Source organism: Silurus aristotelis (genome assembly GCF_946808225.1).
Source record: "Silurus aristotelis genome assembly, chromosome: 25".
In the NCBI taxonomy this organism is placed as follows: Eukaryota; Metazoa; Chordata; class Actinopteri; order Siluriformes; family Siluridae; genus Silurus; species Silurus aristotelis.
The window spans coordinates 16,859,344-16,878,008 of record NC_139598.1 but is presented as its reverse complement, the minus strand read 5'-3'; the positions used below and the strand labels follow the sequence as shown (position 1 = coordinate 16,878,008).

The 18,665-nt window shown below is 40.8% G+C and overlaps 1 protein-coding gene across 1 annotated transcript in view; it reads right to left on the bottom strand.

Annotated features, from left to right (window-relative positions):
• Positions 1-18,665, bottom strand: part of eif3ha (eukaryotic translation initiation factor 3, subunit H, a) — a 29,840-nt gene that overhangs the window by 7,767 nt on the left and 3,408 nt on the right. Inside the window, exons 2-3 of the mRNA XM_083529548.1 lie at positions 16,183-16,339; positions 4,381-4,548 (exon numbers count right to left, since the gene is read on the bottom strand). Coding sequence (XP_083385674.1) covers positions 4,381-4,548; positions 16,183-16,339 — 325 coding nt within the window. The remainder of the gene's footprint in view (positions 1-4,380; positions 4,549-16,182; positions 16,340-18,665) is intronic.

The window sequence follows — 18,665 nt, the reverse complement described above, 5'->3', positions numbered from 1 at the left end:
TAGCATCACATCATCTGTCCGTATCCATCCGGAAACTGAGGACACCAGTTTGCTGTAGTTTGGGGAGAGGAATGTATTCCAGCAGTTCAACAGTTCTGGGTTTCCTTTGTTGTGTTTTTCGTTGCATGAATCGCCAAATGTTTTCAAATTGTGAAAGGTGTAGACTGCGGGTGAGCAACACCCAGACTCTCTTACTACGAAGTCATGCTACTGTAATAGATGCGGTATGCAGTTAGCATTGTCTTGCTCAGAAAGACGTAAAAACGTTTCATTTCAATCACAGAACCAGGACTTTTTTTTAACGCAGCGCCGCCTGATTACAACCATCCAATATTGATTTCCGCCAGATTTTTTTTTTTTACTTTGGATGATATGACTGTTCATGATGAGATATTTAACTGCAATTTGATGTTTAAGAACATTATTCTGAAATTGTTCCACAATTTGTACAGTCTTTCAGATACACTGTTTTTACCCAATCATCTTACTGACCTGTTGTCAATTAACCTCATTAGTTGCAAAATATTTCTCCAACTGTTTAATTTTAATAAAATACTTTTTCCAGACTTTTGTTGCCCCGTCCCAACTTTTTTTAAAAACGTGTTGCAGCCAACAAAATCAAAATTTCTTCCTCAAAATGGTACATGTTTAAACATATGTTTTCTATATTCTATTGTGAATAAAATATGGATTTGTGCGTTGTGCAAATTCTTTTATTTACATTTGACAGTGTCCCAGCTTCATTATTCACACCGACATCTATACAATCTCTTTCTCCATTACCTATTTATTGTAATTCATTAAAATAAATCTGCTCACACCGTTTCAGCTCTGCGTATGACTTCGAGCGGTAGAATTCTACATCTAACGACCCGTATATAAAAAAATGATAATTATACCTAACAAAAATGAACTGATTTTTTTTTACCCTGCAATCATCATTGAGAGCTTTACCCTAATAATGGTGGCCGGTGACTACGGAATAATAGGGATAATCCACAGCTAGGTGTGCATTAGCGCATTAGCTTTAATGCACTCCACCGCAGAGCAGGTGATTCTTCGCCTCCACGTCACGTAATGGTGTAACGGATGCCTGGTCGTGGATTTTTCCTGTCACTGAAACAAACGTTGCTTTTTTCTTTCCAGAGGTTTTAGATGAGTATGGAGTATAAAACTTCTGTCTTTTTAACAGTTACTTCTTCAGTATGAAAGGTCTCCACCATTTTGAGGGTTGAAACACCATTTTAACCATGGTCTCTGTACGGGTCACTATGATTTCGCTATAGTACACGAAATTTACGGTACGATACCGTACCTCGGTTTTGAAATCAGGGTTCGGTTCAGTTTCGGTACGGATAGGCGGAAGAAATGCAAAGCGTAAAATTGCTTGCCATTTTTTTATTAACGCAATATATAATAATAATAATAATAATAATAATAATAATAATAATAATAATAATAAATTATTACCAACATTTGTGAACATCAAAATTAAAAAATTTTTTAAACAATTTGAAATGCCTGCTTGGTTTAAATAAATCAAAAATATTTAAAAACAGTCGAATAAATTAAAAAGTATTTTTACTTTAATATTGTGTGATCGATCAAATCGGCACAAATTAAATTAAAATGTTTACATTTGTTAGACCACATCTGGGTAATACAGATGTGTGTAAACGTGTGTGTTCTACTTAACTGTTCTACTGATTTCAGCAGACTTTAACAAATTCCTTAATTCCTTCTATCCTTCATTCGACATGTGAAATTATCGGGATTTTCTTCTTTTAACAGAAAAAAAATCTTGAAACTGGACATAAAACGCCATAAAATCCATATCGCTAGAGTGTCGTAAAAACGATGGCAATGACGGGAAGCGACATCGATTTCACATCTGTGCAGTAGGAATCGTGTAGCGCCACTACGCGAAGGTTTTTTTTTCCTGCGCTTAAAGTGTGAGGCGGAGACAAAATTTCGTTACACTATTTAATATGTTCGCGAGAAAACTCAGATTCTAAATTAAATCCGAACGCAAAAAGGTGCGTTTAGTACACATTTGCACCGTACAGAAAGCCCCGTTCCAAAGCGGTACAGTACGAGTACGTGCATGGTTGTACCCTTAAAATAAACTGCTTCTAAACAATCCAAAAATTTAATAATGTAATATGAATTAGTAATAAAAATGTGAAAACATTACTGAAGCAAACTGCTTTCCCCCCTTGTTCTTTCCCTACCCAGTTGAATTCATGTTTGACAATCCAATCCAGAGTGTGTGAAGTAAAGGTCAAGCAGCAGTGGCTTGAGAAGACAGGCGAGGGTCAGAGCGACTGCCACAGGGTGGCACAAAGGACAGCGTACCAGCAGCTTCGGTAATTGAGTTGTGCTGAATTAATTCCGTTGTCGGGATTGTCAAAGGACTTGGGCCCCCTTTTTTAAAGTCCTCATCTAACATTGGCTTACGTCCCAAATCTGTCTGTCTTCTAAAAAAAAGAAAAGAAAAAAGTGCCACAAAATAAACCCATCAACCTGGTGTGTGTGTGTGTGTGTGTGTGTGTGTGTGTGTGTGTGTGTGTGTGTGTGTGTAACAACCTTAATAGCACTCTACAACCCGTCCTTGGCTTCTGTCATGCCGGATCCTGGAAAAGGCTAGTTTATTTGCTCCTTTAATATAACAGGCTGCATTATTGATGCGTTTTAAATGTGTCGTGATTAACTGCATCGCTCACGAGCCGAGCCGAGCCGGCTTCCTCTCCGGAAAAGACTGCCAGATTAACCGAATGTCCCTAAAGGCTGGAAAAAACGTCACTCCTGCCTAATGAACTCTACGGTAAAAAAAAAAATGTGTAACCTAAAGCAATTTGGAGTCGGATTAAATATTAATAAATGACTGCTAAAATGTTTAAAGGTTCTGCTTGATCAAAAAAACATTTGGGTGTCGTGTGGGAAAAACCCATCAGATGTCCCTTTAAAAGTATATTATATATATATATATTTTTTTTTTATATCCACACTATATTATACCGTATATAATATAGAGACAAAAGTATTGGGACACCAGGCTTTTCCAGCCATATGTGATTGTTTACCTAAATCGTTACAATGTTTTTTTTTCCCTTCACTTGAACTAGGTGACTAAAACCTGTTCCAGCGTGAAACTGCCCTAATGGACAAAGTCAACTCCATGAAGATCTGCTTTACTTGGGTAAGATTGGAAGCCCTCCTGCTATAGAGCTCTAAACCTATAGAACATCTTTGTGATGAATGTGAACGCTGACTCAGGGCTTTTTCTTTGAAGACCGTCTATGACCATTAAGAATGAAATATAAGACCTATATCAGAACATCAAAAACACGCACAAATACGTTGTTAGCAACTTGCTATAACAGAGTCCTAAAATCCTTTTTTTTTTTTTACAAATCGAGAGATTCGCTCCAGTAACTAAAAGCTGACTGGCTGTTGCATGTTGGTCTTATTTGTTGTTGTAATAGAGGGAATTATATTTGGACCAGCAAAAGAAAGAACTTCAACACCATGAAAACTAACCAACATAATGTTTAAAATCAATCAAGACCGAAAACAAAATTAAGATATAAGTAAAATTAAGATTTTAACATTTTGGACCCCGTGGAAACCCTGTTCACTAAGACCCTTGTGGCTGAATGTTGACTACTGTACTAATGACCAGGTGTCCCAATACTTTTGCGAATAGTGTATTTAAATAAGAATTGTTTTTTCCTGCTCAGTACACGATGTGTAAAGAGTCAGAGTGAACACACTGTGCAAAAAAAAAATAAACAATTGCCAATCTCGCTAGCTGTGAGAGTCTCACAAGTCATGAATGATCAGACATACCGAAACAGACACCGCTCTAATCAACTCAGTGAGCACTCCGATTCCAGCTAATATCCATGACGCTCCTGCACCACGCTCGAAATTAAAACCCATGGTATTTTCGCAATTGTTTTCACAGTGTCCTGTAGTTTTCAGAGCTTTTTACAGTAGAAAATGTGTTATATTGAGTTTTCCGGTCTGCCACACCTGTAACATAAGCTAATAATGAAGTGTCGGCATTCCTGCTCATTAAGGCCACATGAATGTGTGTTTGTTAGGAAACGCTTTTTGTAGCTTTTTGAAATGAAGTAAATGAAGCTGCTCAGTGGTATAAATGAGATAAAAGTCGGTGGAGAGATCATTAAAATTTAGGGCCCTTGGTCAGTGTGGAAAGTTGTGAACACCTGCTTCAGAGTGTGTTCACCAGCATTTCAGTCACCAGCTCATAACACATCAACTGATACTGCTGGAGCTTTCGGCTGGTACCCACACACACTCCCTGGAAAGTAAGTCACCTCAGCAGGGGGAATTCTGAGGATCTACGAGACGTACCGTAAATAAGCACCACGGACTCCTCGATAGCGTGCTGGTAGCTGAACTGGGAATCCAGAAGCGCTCGGCTCACGAACGAGCCGTAGTGCGTGGACTGGTACCAGCCGACGTGGAGGTGGTCGATGTTGACGTGACGGAGGCTCCTCATCATCTCCATCTGGTATTGAACTGGAGGAGAGAGAGAGAGAGAGAGAGAGAGAGAGAGAGAGAGAGAGAGAGAGAGAGAGAAAAAAAGGAAATTCATAAACAAAATCAATGCTCCCTGGCAGGCGGAGGTCAAGCAAAACCGGACCGAGCAGAGAAGCATCATTCAGAACATGTGGGTCTATCAGGGAGGGTGAGATTCAGAGATTCCCATCGGTGCATCGGCATAAAGGTTAACGATGTGACGCATAGATTTTTAAAAAGTGTGCTTTTGCGACGCATCGTTTTTAAACACGTTTGCATCGGTAAAAAACTATTTATATATAATTATTAGTATATGCGATACTTTAATTTTTTGAAAGTGATCAATAATTCGTAAGCAATACGTGAATGTATGTAGATTGATTTCTCGTCGCTAAGTAGTTTCTCACTGCTGATACGTGAATATGACTTATAACAGCACTACAGAGACCGAGGCGTTTCCTGAGAGTCACATAGAATACAGATTAACATGGCAGAGGTAGAGCTGTAACCTACTACAGAACAGAAAAGGTTTTCGAATTTTTGTGAAAGGGCCATGTGTTAGAATTCAGAGGGCGTTTCAGTGAATTGATTCGCCGTCTATCTGAAACCAAAGACATAAAAGCGAACTATCTTCACCAATCGCATCGCTCTAGTATCAGATCAGCGTCTTGGTGTCATGTCATGTAGCGAACCGCTGTTTCGGGTGTGGGTGAAGCTTTAAATCTGTAAATAATAAATCTCATCAGTTGAAGCTAAACTGCTTAAATACAGAGATCAATACCTATAAAAAAATATTGTTGATCAGAATCGATAGTAAAATGTGCCGGGAGCTCATTACAATGCAACATGTGATGTGAATAAATGCGGACGGACAATGAGAAGATGTGGGGACGAAGACAATGACGGGGAACACAAGGGCATACACAGGAAAGAAAAAAGAAAGCGAGACAGGAAACAGGGGACACAACAAGCTGTGACGAGGACACAAAAACGCGACAAGCGATAAGACGGTAAACAAGTGCACCCATCCACGGGGAGATAACACACCTCCTGATAGAGGCTCCGATTCGAAACGACACCGACTGAAACGGCGTGGACGGAGGAAGCTCGCAGTTACAGAGGCATCTTTCAGGGCGTAATCAGAGTCCTGCTTAATTGGCTGTGTCTGGAGTTTATGGGCAGCTATAACGAAGGGGGAAGAAGAGGAGAAGCCAGAGGCGGGAGAATGACGAGGACCTGCAGGACGCAGTGAATGTTTATCGCACTCCTCTTGCACCGAAGTACACAAGCATATGAGACGGTCCCTGGTGCATCCTGGTTCTATTAACTGCAAATGGAACGATGCCAGAAAACGCTCGGATGGGTTTGGAAAACAGATGAGAGAGAGAACGAATGATAGCAACTCCACAGGAAATAGCAAATAGGATCATCTGAAGCCTTTTGGATCAGAGTGGATCTGGCTGGAGTTCACGCTAGCAAGTCATCAAGAACAGTACTGTTTCAGCTCGTGGGCGTGGCCTGTTTGGTGCATATTCGATGCTCTGTTAAGAAACCATTAGCTGTGAACAGCTTCTAAAGCTCAATAGTACACTCAATAGTAAAACTTTCTTTCGGCTTCTCCCGTTAGGGGTCGCCACAGCGGATCCTCCGCACGTTTGATTTGGCACGTTTTTACGCTGGATGCCCTTCCTAACGCAACCCTTCCCATTTATCAAAAACACCAATAAGCATCAAGTTTAAAAACAAAGCGAATAAAAGTGTAGTTGTGTTAACTGATGTTTACATTTACTAGCATTAATGGCGTTATTATTAATTTGTGGTTGTTTTGAGTGTTTGAACTTTATTTTTTAAAGAGAAAATCATAAATGAAAGTCTTGGCTGCTTTTTCATGAGTGGAATATGTGGAAGGAAAGACTTGTCATGTTGTAGAAACTGAACATGTGATGCTAATTGCCGAGCCTAGAATGGAGAAAAAAAAACAATTTTCCAACCATCTGTGGGTCTTTCCAAAACTGTTCCCATTAAGTTGGAGGTACACAATTGTCTTCAATGTTTTTCAGGTCAAGGACCCCTTGGGCGATTATGACATGGGGCAGGAACCCCCAAAACAAAATGTGTCAAACTTAGCCACTGATATTAATAAAAAAGCAATCATATAACTCTAGTTATATTATGATAAGACGATTAAAACGATGTCGTTGTTGTACATGCATCATTGTCTGTATATTAGAAGAAAAAAATAAGGGGAAATAAAACTACGGAGTCAAATACAGTCGTTGGTCTGTGTGATTTTGATTTAAAGAAGTTCACTCCTGCATGCCACAAAGTCCCAGCGAAGTGAATAAACACAGTGAACTTTCCCGCCGAAGGGTAATTGATTGTCTCGAACTCCATTCAAAGCAGGAGTCACGTTTGATCGTTTGAACACAAAAACCGAGATTGCGCCTCTATTGTAATCGGTTACCGTCGCCGCCCCCGAAGAATTTCCATTGAAGTGCTGTAATTCGACGGCTTTTGTGTTTTTGCGCGGTCCACGGGCGACTCGACCCGCCCCGAATTACTCAGCCTGTGTAGGGCCACCTTGGGAAATACATTCATTTCATGATACATTGAGTTCCGACTTGAAGGCAGGAAAAAAAAATCATTAAACTCGGACAAGTGCTGCCTTTTGATTTGTTGCTGAACGCGTTACAGAATTCTTTACTGAGAGTGGAGCAGCTGCGATTCACGTGATCTGGATAATAAGCAATTTGTCAAGCGGGAAGATAATTGAGCACCTTCTTATTAAATCCACCCCGGTTTCTCTAAGACCAGGTGTATCGACTGCTTATTTCGCAGGGCAGTGAGGATCGTCACATACAGTCGTCACTGAAATGATTTTTTTTACCCCAAAGGTGACCAAAACTCCAGTTGATATTCCATTCCATTGTAGAATGGACCAGATATCAGGGTTATGGGATGGAGAAATGACCTGTCCACACTAATAATGTTAAGTGTTTGAAAACGCATATTTATCTTTTTGCTTTTGCCTCCTGTCCACACCGAGACAGTGCTTCCAGTCAACAAAAACGCCGCTTTTTTAAAACTTTCCGACAAGGATAAATAAAAAAACGCTGTTTTCATCGTCGCAGTTTACAAAGCTTTTGTAAAAATCGCTGACATTTTTAAAGATCGTTTCAAAGAGTAGGACAGTAAATAAACGACACGGGTTTGAAGCGACTTACGGAAATGACGTGGGTCAAAGTGTTAAAAACTAAAGTTTTTAGACGAAAACATTATTTACAAATTTATCCGAATTGGTGTAGAAATAGCTTTATATTCCTCACAGAAAAACTCGAAGCTGCCAGGTAGCAAGAAAACCTTTGGCTGGAATTGTGCTTTATTAGGGTTATTTTTATGCAGAAGTTCTTTCTGGTGGATATACTGGGAGAAATAAATAATGTCGGCTAAATCAACACCCGCCTGAGTCACTTATCTATTGAATGAAAAAAAAATTGGCCCTAAAGCAGAATTCGCTGTGTTGGAAGTCCAGCTAACTAATTTGTCCCATCCAGTGTGTGCTATCGATGATTCCTGCAAAGACTGGCAGGTTTTTCTGTTACTTAATGGCTCGAATAGGCGTCAAAGCCGCACATCCTGCCTTACAGTTTAGCAATTTATAACTGACACACTCCCACACATAGATTAACTGTCACTTTATGTCACGATAACTCATAAAATGTGGCGGGTTTTAGCCTGTACAGTGCTAATCTACTTAATGCCCAGAAGTGCATTCTTCAGCTCCTACTTAATTCAAAACTACCCCACACACAAAATCTTCCATGTTAGTCAATTCCATTAAAACCCAAACAGGGTTAACCCTTAAATTCTTGCCTGATATTAAATCTAGAAAAAATGTAATGCGTTTCATAAATTGTTAAACACTCAAGGAAACAACTCCACTTGCAGCAGTAATAAAACACGAACCCGAGAAACGCACGCCTCGCACCGCTAAATCATGTGCGTTTCATTGCATGCACTGTTCCTGCTCGAGCTATAAATAACAAGCGAGACCACCGAAGCCCGGGACATGCAATTTTCTCGGTTTCATTCATTTAGGTGGACCTGGACATCAATTCGAGCCTCATTGTCAAGAGAGCAATCCGAGCCGAAAGGCCACCAACGTGTGACCTTGGGCATGAGAAGGCGAAATAAAAGTAACGCTAAATTATGCATGGAATCCCTCTGCGCTCGCAAACACAGATTCTCTAATTGAATCCAGGAGAGGGCAGAGTCTGCGATGTTATCGCGCCGCGGAATTAAATCGCAGGGGATCGGACTTAAACGATACGTCGTATGGCGGTATGGAGGATGTTCGGGAATGTGCCATTGGAGGACCTTCAGACTGCTGGCACGTGTTGAAACGGATGCTCAAACCCTGGACCTCGAGCCATGTATTTATAATGTATAAGGGCTGTGTATCGTCAAGGATCTGGCTAACATTAGTGGCGTTCCCTTATGCTTGTACTCCCGGTCACTGTACAGAGAGAAGAAGAATTGCTATCTGTCTAGCGGTCAGGAAACAAACTCAAAACAACTGAGATAAATTTTTTTTTATCGTCACGTTTTTTTTTTTAGCAATATCGCCAAACTAAATATTGCGGTACTCACGTGTATCGATATTTTGTTACACCTTTTAAGTTTCTTTACTGCGTGATGATCCAAACCTGCAGATGTTTAAGACTTTTTAACAGCCTTGTACATATTCTATGAAACTGAGTTATTTGTACTGGTGGTAAAACAGCGAGTTTGGGATTTGGACTCCATTTGCATTTAAAGGAAACGGGTTATAAATCATGCGTCAATAAACGTCCGCGGGTTCCCAGCTTCTGTTTTCATATGCTTTAAATTCACCAGCAGCAACTTCTGATTCTGACAAAGAACGACAAATTGAGTCAAAGCGGCGCCGGGGACCGATAATCAGACCCGAACCCCTCGTTTGTCTGTCCTTTCTGGCGTCGAGTTTCCAGGCGACCAAGCCGTGTGGGCATGCGCCGGTCCTGGTTAGATAACGAGAATTCTATGCAAAGATTGCGAGGTTGCTTCGGGAGCCGGATGCCGATATTAATTACGGCGAGATTAATGGAAACCCGAGCCATGCCTGTTCCCTCATCTCGAGCAAGAGCAACCATCATCATCAACAATAACTAACTGTATCAGGGAGGTGCAGTTAATCAAAGATGAATCATTAGGACAATTTGGAGCACAATTTGCATTAATGCCAGCACATTTCGCTAGCAGACCTCGGGCTTACCTCGAAATAATTACCGTCATGCAACGAGATGAAGGGAGGGGGTATTTGTTAATCGCATGACCATGATTTTTCTTTCTTTTTTTCTTTCATTGATTCTTCTAACATAAACATCAGGAAGAATGTGCCAGGCGTCGAGAAGGTATGGGATCTGTAGAAACTAGGGGTGTTTTCGTTACGACGGAGCTTTCAGTTTGGGGCAAATGTTTTCCGAATACAATAGTTTTTATGTGCGGAACATTATAATCCCTCACAAACAAGTGGCAGACCGCAAGTTTGTTTAGTCTCCGCCTCGCAGCGTTACAGTTTGTTTTTTGGGGGGATTTATAGACCTAACAATATACACAACAATAACAAGGGTAATAAACTAAAGTTAGCACAGTGTCACCGTGGCTACTCACGCTGTACTGGAAATACGATTTGTAGTGAGTTGTAAAACTCCAATTTTGTTTTGCGCATTCACAAATTCTGTCATCGCCAACGTTTTACGGCAGTCTAGCGATATGGATTTTTGTGCATTTTATGTCCAGCTTCAAGAATTTCTCTTGAAAGGAAAAAACGGCTTTAATAAAAAAAATGATAATTTTGTGTTTCGCATTCCCCCCCCACCTTACTGAAATTGAACCAAAGCGCGAGTCAAAAACCGCGTTACGTACTGAACTGTGAATTTTGTGTACCGTTATACCCCTAGAAGAAACCGTAAAGACAAAAATGGCGGGCTCCCGACTAAACAATTCAGGGACTGCAGGGGGACGTGCTTGCTTGTTGTGAAAGTTTTTTCGCGTCATCTGATTTGCTGTTTATTTCGATCGGCAGTCGCCCCAGCAACCCCCTTTGCCGCACATAACACTAGCAAGGACGGGTGACAAGGGCACACAGGTTTCTCTTAACTATGAATAATTGCCACTGATCCGCAATGCCAAGCAAAGCGTCGAACGTGGCAGGGCACAATTCAGTCCGCTCCTCGGTCGTCTGGAGCTCGGAACAGCCGGTGCTCGAGAAGTGGCTCGATCACGAAGATTTGCTAAAAGACGAAGATGGAAAAATGGGTGCGTTACAATGGCAGCCCAATTTTCATCCTTGTCCTAAAGGGGGATGGAGGACAAAGGCAGCCAGGGAAGGAAGGAAGGGGAGGGGGATTATTGTACCATTCGACCCTGCATATCTGCAAATGGCGAGCGATTTCATATTTCACACTCAATCTGTACGGAGCTCGTCTGGTAAATCTCTAATGACCTGTAGGATTTCAAGGGCAACGGATAGAAAGTTCAACAAGATTTATGGTGGCACAGGATCAGAATAACAAGCAACACACAACAGTTTGTCGATATTCGAACCTCGATATTTTTCTGCCTGGCGTCATAATTAAAGCTGTTGGTTGATGCCAGGTGATGACCAGCTTTCAGCTTCCTTGGTTTCATTTGCCCCTCCCCCCCCATCCTACTTTCATTGTGTTACTGCAGATAAAGGAAAAGAGGGAGGGAGATAAACCCAACAAAGCAGGTTTTGCCCTTCAGTTTGTGCTCTGGAGAAGATGACTAAATAATTCAGTGCGTCACATCAAGCAGACGAGCTATACAACTGCTGCTTTACATCTCGTCCTGCAAAGAAGTTCGGATCCCCAAATCAGAACGGCAGTTATTGCCTGGTCCAGTGTTTCCTCGGCCCAACAAGTGACCGGGAGACTAAATTCATCTGTTTCGATAAACCGTGCGTGTCCTCCCGCATCGAGCGTAATCGACTTTCGTATGCAAGAGCGATACAGAACGGAAACAGCTGTATCTGTCAAATACACTCAACTACCTCATCCGCACTCAATGGCAAGCTGTCAAGTTACATATACCAGCTTCACAGTTTTTGCTGGTTTCTTCCTCCATCAAGTCCTCAATCAGGCACGTAAAGACCAGTTATGTGCCGTGAAAGTGAGATACGCTATGTTGCTAAATTTTTGAGGATCGCATTCCACATTTAGTCCCGATTTGCTCTTATAATTCCCTCCACTCTTCTGGGAAGATGTTCCACCAGATTTTGAATAAATTTTTGTATTCATTCAGCCACAAGGGTGGTAGTAAAAAGTCATGTACTGATGAAGGTGAGGTGAGGAGGCCTGGGGTGCAGTCAGCGTTCACATTAATCCTAAAAGTGTTCAGTGGGGATGAGATCGGAGCTCTATAGCAGGCCACTCAAGATCTTCCCCTCCAAACCAAGTAAAGCAGATCTTCATGGAGCTCACTTTGGGCAGGGGGGCATTGCCATGCTGGAACAGGTTTGGGTTTCCAAGTTCAAGTGAACGCAAACTTTGATTATGGAAAAAAAAAGTTTTCAAAAAGAATTATAAATAAAAGGAAAAAAAATATATAGTAGTAAACATTACTAGAAAAAAGAAAAGAAAAAAGCCATTTTTAAATAAATAAAAAACTCAATCATGAACTGACATGACAATTTGCTAAATTAAATAAATAGGATATTTGATATATAAAACAATATTGAGAAAAGACATGCATTTAAGCATTTAAAAGCAACAAAAATTAACAAATAAAAAAAAGTTACATCCAAAATTAAAAAAAAAAAAAAAAAAAAAACGCTTTTTTTTTTTCCTTCTTCAAATTAATAATCAAAATCTAATTTTTTTAAGCCAAGGTCATTTTAAGCATGACTGTTTGGATTTAATGCTTTAAAATAAGATTTCATTTGTACAATGAACTGAAAATAATAAATGCTTTAGAAGTATCGTTTATTAATTGTTTGTTAATAGCGACATTAACTAACATTTTTAAATTATGTAGGTTTTCATTTAATCTGTTAAGTTAATGCAGTAGAAAACACGAATGAGGTATATTTATATATATTTGTACAATTTTGTCATGTCACCATCATCATTGTAACATAGAAAAAATCCTTCGTCAACCATCATGGCGTAACTCTGCATACTGTATATTTTCTGTCTTAAGACAAGTATTTGATGTTTCCATAATTCACAAACAAAAGAGTTTTGAGGTAAATTTCACTTGAACATGAAAGCTGTCTTACATCTCAATAATAATGGGTCCTGCATCAATTTCATTAGATTAAGACCTTTGAAGAATAGAAGCTCTTTGTATTTCTCAGGCATTTACAATGAAGTCGTTCGATAAATTTGCATCCGAAGGTTCTCAAAATATCTCACATCTTTAATAAATCTTGCCTGAATACATCTTCAGTGCTCTACAGGATGCCCATGTGGGTTTATTCAAAAATACGTAATTGAGGACATTTGTAGTGCTCCTTTATGGCACTGTTTGTTAAAGGTGTTCCACGTTCAGGAGGATGACATATGGATAAGTGCGTTCCCACTACCCTCACAGTTGCGAGCTGGCCCGGAGTATTGGAGAAACTGCAAGCTTGTTGTTGGAAATCGGCCCACTGATTTCTCATAGCGCAAATTCAACAGGCAGCTTGTGGAGGCGTTTTGGCACGGCTCGTTCTTGATTGGTTTTATTTAAATAGTAGCCATGTTTGGATTCCTCGATACAAACTTGATTATCGCTACGAGGCATTAAAGAAAAAGCATCAATGTCGCTCAAGAAGGTTTATTACATCCCATGACAAAATGTAGTCGAATTCCAGTAAGGAAGCCCTCGTCACTTCTGCTGAAGGATTTGGGGTTCTTGTCCAGAGATACTTAATTACAGCGTTAGGGGAAGAGAAGGGTAGAAAGCAAACTGCCAAAAACTTTGCAGAGGACAAACTTCGGGAAGCCTTTAATAAAACAAGCTTCTAGAGGAAAAGGCCGGCCCAGAGCCTCCAACATCCGATCTCTGACGGAAGTTCGAGCTGAAGATCAGGGGTTTATAGGTCAGCAGAAGCTAATCAGAGTCTCGAAGTTTTCCCAAAATGTGACTCTCAGAGCAAAGTGGACAACCAATTGTAGAATGTCAGATTTGAGCCAGATGATTTAAAGTGTAGACTGCAATGTGGCTAAAGATGCTGGTCCACAGTTTTCCCTCAAGTTCGGTTCCCTCCGGAGTTTTATTTTCTGTGTGATGCTTCAAGTTTTCCCCGTGTATAAATGCGTTTTATCTGGGTTCTCTGGTTTCCTCCCAAAAATTCCAAAAGGTGGACTGCCTATGGTAAATTGCCTCCAGATGTGCAAATGTGCGAATGACATATGCTAAGATAAATATGTTAATGAAGGGTTTCAAAGAAAGAAAAAATGCCTGGTGGAATGAAATACGGGTCGTCCCAGAGGTACGATGGAGATGCGTTCTGATGACCCCCATCGTAACTTAAAAATATCGTAAATTGAGACATGGCCCAGCCTAACCAGGAGTCTTAAAGATCAGTGATCAGTATGGAGTAGTAAACTGTCATTTGTTACAAGTTACCGTACATAATTTGACAAAACAGGGCAATTTACAGTACCGTACTGTATAAACCGGGCCTGAGTGGGGGGTATTATTGTAGAGATTTTATTACAAATTAAAATGTATTGATGATGCCTCCTTATGCTGGATTACTTTATTATCTTGTTATGCACCCTACATACAAATGAGCATCACTTTCCAGGAGATACATCGACCAGGCATAACATTAAAGCATTATGAGCGGTGAAGTGAAGAACACTGATGATCTCTTCATCATGGCACATGTTATTGGGTGGATTTATTTATTAGGCAGCAAGTGAACATTTTGTCCTCAAAGTTGATGTTAGAAGCAGGAAAAATGGTCGAGCGTAAGGATTTGAGCGAGTTTGACAAATTGTGACGTCTAGACAACTGGGTCAGAGCATCTCCAAAACTTGCAGCTCTTGTGGGATGTTCCTGTACAATACAATTTCGTCGTACCGCAACGATGAAAATCTTATTTACTCATGGGGGGTGGGCTATTTGTAATAATAAATACAAGGTCTATTGTCAAGGAGACACACTTTCATCCTTGTCTCTGGGAAGTCTGCGAGGAAAAAACATGCATACAACTAAAAGAATCAAATTTCCAGCATGTGTGTCTTATATACAAGACTTCTCAGCTCATATACACCAAAGGAAATACCTTTTCACCCCAACCAATATATACCACGGACCAAGAAACTCACTCAATTAGTTAGGGCTGCAGAAGATTGTGGAGATTTTGATTTGAGTTGAGGGTCAATGATCAGGCTAATGTACACATGGATTCTTGTCGGCCAACTGCCCATTTAACGCACCGTTTCTATACAAGGTACAGACTCTGGCTGGCTCGCCTACTCGCTCGTGTCGAAATGGCAAAGATAAACCCGGAAGTGCAACAATGCCACCTTCTGAGAGCTGAGGAAAATGACTGGCGTAGAAAAATGATTGAAAAAAAGAAAAGAAGAAACGGAACCCTGCCGCAGCAGTAGGCACCGAGGCATTCCTCTCAGGCAGGGAGAGAATGATCACAGCATTAATGAAGTCCTCTTACTGCCTTTTTACATCTGCTATCATGCTCATGGTTGGGGTGGGGTGGGGGGGGAAGCAGGGCAAAGGAGGTGGGAGGAAGAAGTCCAGAATTATGAGCTTCTGTGAAATTTGTCATCGAGCCAAGATGACTGCCTCAGCAAAGAGCAGTCAGAGAGACTGATTTTAAATGTGATGGACTGCTAAAAATAGGACTGGGGCAGACTGCGGTGTGAAAGCCTATGAATTATGACTTCAAAATCAAGTCATGGGTCGAGTTTTTTTTTCTTCTTCTTAACCAGTACATTCCCTTATCCAGAGTCATTTGCATGCGGTAGAGGTGCTTCTAATTTCTGCTTTGATGCTAAGGACTGATTTGATGCTCATCGACATACGAAGCGGTTCGGAAAATTAAGCGGATATTTGCTTTGGTGAAAGGAACAGCAAACAGGCACTACGCCTTCGACTGAAGCCATGAGATAATGCCATGGTACCGTAAACACTTGTCCCTGGGCGCCCGTTTTCAGCTTGGCCTTTCAGCTTCTTGACACACACTTCCAGACAACCGCTCATTAGTGATACTGACTGGTGCACGATTAGACGAGCTCGAACAGGCAAGGTTATTCCGCTCCCTCGGAGAGTTCGGAACTTGACCTCCCTTGTAGAGTTGGTTTGACAGAAGACTGGAACTAAATAGTGTTGGCTAATAGCGTGACCTTCTTGTGAGTAAAAGCCTGCTAAAAATATTACAGCGATAAAGTCATAGAACAGCTTTGTATCTCTACAGTTTTTATATGACGATGCCAGGTGGTGAGATTTGGGATTTTTTTTTCCTGTAAAGGAGGGATGATCCAGAAATGGAGCAGGTTTGACAGGACCACATCCCAGGTACTTACCATCAGGCCACTTTGTGATATAACGGACACTTCTAACCGCGTTTAGTCGTCTTACCTTCATCGAAGTCAGCATCGTCCTCCGTGTGCTGGGGAAATGGGAAGCAGTTGGTGATCTCCAGGCGGTCTTCGACCACTAATCCCAGCAAAACACCCTGCACCACGTCGCTGCCATGGCCCTCCTCCTGGTAATGCTTTATGATCTTTAACACCACCTGCAAACAATAAAACATTCATAAAAATCATTGTAAAGTATTTCTGAAGCATCCAGGTTTCTTCCAAGTCGTCGGAGGTGGGACCTTAGTGGTTAACGCGTTGGACCTCGAATCGGAGGGTCATGAGTTCAAACCCCAGCAATGATCGCTTGGTGGTTCTAGGGTTTAAACTCATGACCTTCCGAGTTGAGGTCCAACAAAGGTCCGTTTGTAATCATTTGTAACTAGACCATAGGTCCTGTACTGAAGGTCCTTCCTTTTTTTTTTTTTTTTTTTTTTTAAACAACTTCATTGGCGAAATTCTGGTCTGGTGTCATGGCAAAACGCCAACCAGGTCCACGAGATCTTAACCTAACCAACTCAAGTTTTGGCGAGTAAAAATAAGAAGAAAATACCATCCGTCCTATTAGTCTCGAGACTACTTGAAAGTGAGAACCGGCCTCCCCACAGGATGGCAGATCTTTTCAGGATAGACGCTAGGCCAAACCGATGACGCACAACAAAAGCAGCTTACCACAATCCCTGGGATCAAAGATTGTTCTGAAAGCCTGCAGTTTTTCTCTCTGCAATCCTGAAACGAGCTTTAAGGTCAAAACTAGCCGAAAGGTCGACTCCCTCGGAGCACAGAGCGGATGGAATGGAGCTGGCAATTCAGAAAAGGGGAAAGGGGGAGTCTGTCAGCTCGCCTAAAGAGTTCGCAACATTAGTGAAACACCTGTTTCCCTAACTGAAATGGATGATGCCGAGAAAAATACGCATGGAGGCCAACGCTGAGATCACAGGGTTTGACCGGAGTGTGCATCTGTTCCCAATTTACGAGCAGATTATCTTCAAACAGCTTTTTGGAAAACGCACAAACAGCTAAATTTTTTAAAAGTAAGAAAAGAAGCCAATTTTCCGGCATATTAGAAACGACGTTATTCGCATCCAAGCTCTTCTTCTGTTGCTAAGGATCAGTCCAATTAGGCTCTGATTTGGCTCTTTTTTTGCTCTCAAAGCAAAAACCCATGTGTGATTCTTCCAGCAATCAGAGGACGCTACTTGCGTATGAGCCGCTAAAGCAGACACTGGTCTGGTACATGAGTTCACAGGCATCCTGGTCAATGTGTGGCAGAGTGTGTGAATGTATAGGAATGATATCGAGCTTAGAAGTTCCATCCCGAGCCGTCTAAAGATATACCAGCGCCTCTTGAACAAGACTCAAAAAACTTAATACATTTGTTGCTTCTCCATCATTAAGCACTTAAAGGCTCTGGCATGGAGGAGTTGGTGTTGAATCTATAATGATCTCAGAAGTTGAGCTGTTTTGTGACTTGCTCACAAACTCCTGGTTCCACAACTCCGTCTGACAGTAGAAGAGTGTAGAAAGGAACTTACTCATGATCACACACTCCGGTTCTCAGAATATTTCTCACTCTCTAGTGTCTCACACTTGGTGTCACCCAACTGAGGATGGGTTCCCCTTTTGAGTCTCAAAGTTTCTTCCTTATACCATATAAGGGAGTTTTTTTTTTTTTTTACAACAGTCGTCCCAGACTCATACACATAAATACACATCTATTTAAATAGAAGTGAATTTTTATTCTATAATTCTTACTTTCTGTAATGCTGTTTTGAGACAATGTGAAAGCGCCATAGAAATAAAGTTTTATTGAATTACAAGGGATTGGAATGAAGCAGACACTTTTAAAATCTCAGATTTTGTAGTAGTTTATGCATTTGTTATTACTCGTAATCAGTGGAGGACAAAGTACTCAAACTGTAGTTAAAGTAGAGATACATGAGGTAAAAGTGTCTCTTTAAACTTTAAAAAGTACCAAAAGTTTTTGCCTTCAAATGTACTTAAGTATCCAAAGTACCGTATTTTATTATAACTATAATGTTCCTATTATTATTTTTATCACAAGACTCCTAAATCACCTCAGTTGATGTGAAAAGACTCGAATGTGACTCAGCACACTGATCTATTAATAGAATGATATTAATTACTCAAACACTGATTTCCATAAAAATAATCATGAACTCAAAACCTTCTTTTTAACTACTTCAAAAAAATCGTGTAAACGAGATCACGTGTGTTGAGGCGAGTTCGAGTTCATTTATTCCTCTCTAAATGTTCTGTTGAACTGTGTGTTGGTGATCAGTAGATACACCAAACTCGAGCGCTCGACCCTGATTTGTGGATCGCTGCGTGTTTGACCGGTTACGTTTTTATCCTCGTAAATAAAAAGTTATTTGACGTTTAAAATGGAGGGAAATTAAAGCAAAAGTCAAATCAATAGCACATAAAAAAGTGCCGTTTTTTTTTACCTCAGAAAATCTGCAA